The sequence below is a fragment of the Stylophora pistillata genome, chromosome 10 (genome assembly GCF_964205215.1).
Source record: "Stylophora pistillata chromosome 10, jaStyPist1.2, whole genome shotgun sequence".
Lineage (NCBI taxonomy): Eukaryota > Metazoa > Cnidaria > Anthozoa > Scleractinia > Pocilloporidae > Stylophora > Stylophora pistillata.
In genome coordinates, this window is record NC_142528.1 from 10,133,412 (window position 1) to 10,139,736 (window position 6,325).

Genomic DNA, 6,325 nt, shown 5'->3' on the forward strand with positions numbered 1-6,325 from the left:
CAGAGAAGCGTGAGTTGATGTGAGTATCGTTCCTGGAAATCTGGATCGTTTGGATCGCTTGGACCAAACTTACGACAGTGGCCGGGACATTCGCTCTCATCTTCCTGGCAGTGACTCTAGTAGTGGGTTTTTTACCCTCGTTGAGGGACCTCCGCAGTTCGTCTGCCACGTTCTTTGCGAGCCAAATTTGATCAAGCTCGTCCACTATTCGGAGGAGTTGCGCGAACCCTGCCGATACGTCAGCTGCTGTGTTAAGTTTTTACAGCAAAGACCATCAAAACGAATTGTTGTACAAAATCCAGAAATCTTCGGGGCTATCTTCCAGTGGAAAGATTCAGCTCTGAAGCGATGTTAAATGAACGATTAACCGCGGCGAAATATGGCCATAATTCCGACATTTGTTTTGATACCACGAACACGATGGATGCCGCCCACTTTTCGAAGGCAACACCTGGCTATTTGTTGAGGTTGTCATGGACTTCACCAATTTGGTTATTAGAAAAATTCTGAAGTTAAGTTAGACATGAAGTCGGGCTGCAAAGCGGGTAAGCTGTATTTATGACGAAATCTGCTCCAGTGGTTCGATTTTGGTGTAGATGAAAAACTGACGAATGCTCTTACATGTGCTGAATCAAACGGTCATAACTTTTGAAAAGTCGAATTCGTACGGGGATTTTTGAATGTTTTTGCTTATAAAGGTCTAAACTTAACGGCTGTGTAGGATAGAGTTGTAAACCAGGTCCCAAGTCCCAAAACTTAACGTCTAAATTAAGGTTATTTACAGCCATCGGCCGTTGGCAATCTATAGTGGTCGGAATATGCTCAAATTCGTCTTTTCGAATATATTCAGAGGGGAAATTTTAACTTTCTTGGCAAACTAAAAAGGTTTTTAAGCAATCTGATACAAATTTCGTGGCTCAACTGTGCGAATCAAATATTTTACAATGTTACAAAATATGCCTATTTTTCAATTTTCGAGACGTTGCGAAAGTCCCTACGGACTGGGAAATAATTATGGCCCCTCATGCAGTCTGAAGATTATTTCGAATCAAAACAAATCTAATTTAGTTCTTTCCTAGGAAAAGTCCCTCTGTTGACAGTGTTTCAGGCAAAATTATTTTTGACGCGAAATTGACCAGGTGGAATTACGGAGAGACAGCCTCTTAAGCTTCCGTTTTTGTTGATTCTTTTTCAGGACAACAAACAGGAGAGAGCCGTTATGAATAATCCAGCAGAGATGCTTAAATCAGTCCAGATAGGTCTAGATGTCGCCACATTTCTTCTCAAGGCTGATCGTGGCCTACGAGCGACTGATTTATGTAATGAATGTGCAATTCTACTTCAAAACCTTAACTCTCATTTTCACCTTGATATCTCCGATGTATTATTCAATGCGTACTACGCCATCTGTGGTAACAGAAATGCGGAGAGGCATGCTAACAAACTTCTTGAAACGCTTCACAACGCTGGAATACAAGCCATCCAACTGGGAGACAAATATACAGCAAAAAGCCGCTTTGTAGAGGCAAAGCAACTCTTTAAAAGCGCACGCACCATCACGAAAACGATTGGTCACAAAAAAGAAGAAGCTGTGGCTCACGGAAGACTTGGAAACGTATGTAGCTGCCTAGGTGAATTACAGATGTCAAAAAAACACTACCAGAAAGCACTTGCCATAACAAAAGAAATTGGTGACAGGCAAGGAGAAGGAAGAATTAATAACAACCTCGGAGCAGCGTTTACTTCCCTTAGCGAATATCAGAAGGCTAGAGAATATTATGAGAAAGCACTTGCCATTGCGATAGAAATTGGCGACAGACAAGGAGAAGGAGTAAGTAATGGTGGCCTTGGACTTGTGTCTCATTCCCTTAGCGAATATCAGAAGGCTAAAGAATATCACGAGAAAGCACTTGCCATCGCGATAGAGACGGGCGACAGAAAAGGAGAAGGAACAAGTAATGGACACCTCGGAAATGTGTTTTATTACCTTGGCGAGTTTCAGAAGGCCAGAGAATATCACGAGAAAGCACTTGCCATCGCGATAGAGATTGGCGACAGACAAGGGGAAGGAAGATTTAACGGGAAACTCGGAGCAGTGTTTTCTTCCCTTGGCGAATATCAGAAGGCTAAAGAATATTATGAGAAAGCACTTGCCATTGCAATAGAAATTGGCGACAGACAAGCAGAAGGAGTAAGTAATGGTGGCCTTGGACTTGTGTCTCATTCCCTTAGCGAATATCAGAAGGCTAAAGAATATCACGAGAAAGCACTTGCCATCGCGATAGAAATTGGCGACAGACAAGCAGAAGGAGTAAGTAATGGTGGCCTTGGACTTGTGTCTCATTTCCTTAGCGAATATCAGAAGGCTAAAGAATATCACGAGAAAGCACTTGCCTTCGCGATAGAAATTGGCAACAGACATGGAGAAGGAGTAAGTAATGATGGCCTTGGACTTGTGTCTCATTCCCTTAGCGAATATCAGAAGGCTAAAGAATATCACGAGAAAGCACTTGCCATCGCGATAGAGATTGGCGACAGACAAGCAGAAGGAGTAAGTAATGGTGGCCTTGGACTTGTGTCTCATTCCCTTAGCGAATATCAGAAGGCTAAAGAATATCACGAGAAAGCACTTGCCATCGCGATAGAGATTGGCGACAGACATGGAGAAGGAGTAAGTAATGGTGGCCTTGGACTTGTGTCTCATTCCCTTAGCGAATATCAGAAGGCTAAAGAATATCACGAGAAAGCACTTGCCTTCGCGATACAAATTGGCAACAGACATGGAGAAGGAGTAAGTAATGGTGGCCTTGGACTTGTGTCTCATTCCCTTAGCGAATATCAGAAGGCTAAAGAATATCACGAGAAAGCACTTGCCATCGCGATAGAAATTGGCAACAGACATGGAGAAGGAGCAAGTAGTGCAAACCTCGGACTTGTGTTTCATTCCCTTGGCGAATATCAGAAGGCTACAGAATATCACGAGAAAGCACTTGTTATCGCGATAGAAATTGGCAACAGACAAGGAGAAGAAGAAAGTAACCAGGATCTCGGGCTTGCGTTTCTTTACCTTGGCGAATTTGATAAGGCTGGAGAATATTATGAGAAAGCACTTGCCATTGCGATAGAAATTGGCGACAGACAAGGAGAAGGAGTAAGTTGTGGGAACCTCGCACTTGTGTTTCATTACTTTGGTGAATATCAGAAGGCTAAAGAATATTACGAGAAAGCACTTGCCATTGCGATAGAAATTGGCGACAGAAAAGGAGAAGGAAGAATTAACGGGAAAATCGGAGCATTGTTTTATGACCTTAGCGAATTTCAGAAGGCCAGAGAATATCACGAGAAAGCACTTGCCATGGCGATAGAAATTGGCGACAGACAAGGGGAAGGAAGAATTAACGGGAAACTCGGAGCAGTGTTTTATGACCTTGGCGATTTTCAGAAGGCTAAAAAATATTTCGAGAAAGCACTTGCCTTTGCGATAGAAATTGGCGATAGATCAGGAGAAGGATCAAGATATGGGGACCTCGGACTTGTTTTGCAGTCTCTTGGCGAATATGAGAAGGCTAAAGAATATCACGAGAAAGCACTTGCCATCGCGATAGAAATTGGCGACAGATCAGGAGAAGGTTTAGGATACTTGCGTCTTGGAGGTGTTTATTTTAAACTTCGAAAAAATCGGCAAGCTAAAGAACATTTGGACAAAGCGTTCGGTGTCAGTTTAACGATTGGTGACAGAGGTCTGGAAGCCCAAGCTACTGCAAATTTGGCGACTGTCTTTGCTTCTGTGAATGACCATCAGAAGGCAAAAGAATATTATGAGAAGGCGCTTACCATCAGTGAAGAACGTGGCGATAGAAAGGCGGAAGCCATGATTTACACGAACCTTGGAGATCTAAACCGATCGCTTGGTGAATGTGGCAAGGCAGAAGATTATTTAGAGAAAGCGTATTCCATAAGCAGCCAAATTGGACATAAAATGACTGAGTTTGAAAGCCTTCTCGGCATTACACTGTTAAAGCTATCGCAGTCAAAGTTTGTGAAGGCAAAGGAACATCTTCTTCAGTGTATTGAAAAATATGAACAAATCAGGACTTTTCTGAAAGGGAACAGTGAATTTGAAATTTCTCTGTTAGAGGAACGCGGTACTTATCCCTACCAGGTACTCACTCACATCCTTTGCAGCGTTGGAAAATTTCGAGATGCTCTCTATATTGAGGAGCTGGGAAGAGCAAGAGTTCTCGCAGAACTCATGGCAGACAAGTACTCCCTGGAAAACTACATCTCTGCTGATCCACAATCATGGTTCGGGATTGAAAACATTGTGAAAAGAGAAAGTAACTGTGTTTTTTTGTACATTTCGTACAGAGAGCGGCAAGTTCTTCTCTGGGTATTGAAAGCAAGTGGAGGCATTTACTTTCGAAAAACAGATGTAGTGAAAGACAGCACCCTCATTGCTGAGCAAGTTTGTGAAGTGGAAGGAATTTTCAAAAAGAGCGCCGCCGGCTTTGGCGTTTTACCCGCAGCGAACTGCGAAGATCGATCCTTGTATAACAACGTGACGACATCTCTTCATGTAGGGAGCCGAGCAAATTTGCGAGGTGACGAAACCAAAGATACCGAAAGAACTCATCAGTTGTGCTACAAATGGATCGTCGCACCTGTGGCAGATTTACTTACGGAGCCTGAAGTCATCATTGTACCGGATCGATTCTTGTACCGAGTCCCATTTGCTGCCTTGTGTGATGAACCAGCCGGAAAGTCTTTGTCGGAGAAGTACAGAATACGCATCATCCCCTCTCTGACGACTCTCCTACTTATTCAGAAATGTCCAGCGGACTATCATAGTCTAACAGGTGCACTAGTTGTGGGTGATCCTAAGGTTGGCAAAGTGCATTACAATGGACGGCTCATTGATATTACCCCATTGCTCTGTGCACGTAAGGAAGCAGAGATGATTGGTCGACTGCTGGGCGTTCAGCCTTTGTCAGGAAGTCGCGCAACAAGGCAGGCGGTACTTCAAGCAATACCCTCAGTGAGTCTGATACATCTTGCTGCACATGGAAATGCCGAAAGAGGAGAGATTGCCCTCTCTCCTCAATCTACTACAAACAGTTTTCCACATGAGGACGAATACCTCCTGACAATGTCCGACATTGAAGGAGTTCAAGTGCGAGCTAAACTGGTAGTACTCAGCTGTTGTCACAGTGGGCGTGGATTGGTTAAAAAGGAAGGAGTTATTGGAATCGCTCGAGCATTCTTAGCGTCCGGTGCTCGTTCAGTGTTGGTAGCATCGTGGGCTATCGAAGACAAAGCAACGGCGGAGCTCATGAAACATTTCTATGGACACCTTGTTCGTGGAGAAAGTGCAAGTGAATCTCTTCACCAGGCCGTTCAGTGGTTGAGAAGCAACGGCTTTCCCAAACCTTCCCAATGGGCTCCGTTTGTGCTTATGGGGGATAACGTGAAATTTGACTTCATGGAAAAAGGGTAAGTCTGATTATAACAAGCAATGATCTGTACATGATTAACAGATAAGCACAATTAAATAGTTCAGTTTACCAGCTACTAGCCAGTTTTCATTTGTTTGTTTTTTTCGTTTGTTTTTGTTCGCTTGTTAGTTTGTTTTTTCTTTGTCTTTCAAGAAGAAGAAAGATTATTTCATCTAGTGTTCGGAGCGGGAAGATTTTGTTAAAATGCTTTCTAAGATTAGAGTTTCTTTTGTATGGAAGATATTCAAAAATAATCGTTCATGGTCGATGCCTAGCTAGATGCAATGACGATGAAGGTAATTTGTGAAACTTAAGCTGACTCTAAAAAAGTTAACTTTATTTTGAAAAAAAAAAACCGAGATAACAACTGAATAACGATTAAAAAGAGACTTTCGTATCAATCATGATATGGTCGACAAACATTTGGAATTTTACAAAATCATAGCCAGTGACATTGAGGTAGAATATGGGAAATCTGTTGAAATTGTGAGAAATGTATAATGTTTGCTTCAGGGAGAAAGACGAACTCGAGCAGGATAACAACAGGACAGAGAAGAAAAAACTTGAGGAGGACAACAATGAGACAGAGAAGGAACAGAATAGCGACTGATCCTACACAAAATTCTTCTTCCTGCACATTAACCTAAAATTGACAATAGTATTTCCTTGCATAGACATTTTTCACTTTTTTTTAATCAAATAGTACATTTTTGCGTGCTTTTGTAAACAATATGCTGAATTGATAGCGAGAGAAACTGAAACCTGAAATTCAGCCGTTAGATCTATTTAGTTTACCAGTAGGGAACTAAAATGAATTAGAATGGGAAATTTGA

At 42.3% G+C, this 6,325-nt stretch overlaps 1 protein-coding gene across 1 annotated transcript; it reads left to right on the forward strand.

Moving 5' to 3' along the window:
• The first annotated feature begins 2,766 nt into the window (after positions 1 to 2,766).
• Positions 2,767 to 5,494, forward strand: LOC148721767 (tetratricopeptide repeat protein 28-like). Its single transcript, XM_088735131.1, has one exon. The coding sequence runs from the start codon at positions 3,356 to 3,358 to the stop codon at positions 5,492 to 5,494; it is 2,139 nt and encodes a 712-aa protein (XP_088591257.1). The 5' UTR covers positions 2,767 to 3,355.
• The last annotated feature ends 831 nt before the right edge of the window (positions 5,495 to 6,325 follow it).

Coding starts and splice junctions, on each gene's coding strand:
- LOC148721767 (XM_088735131.1), top strand. CDS start 3,356: ATGGCGATAGAAATTGGCGACAGACAAGGGGAAGGAAGAATTAACGGG.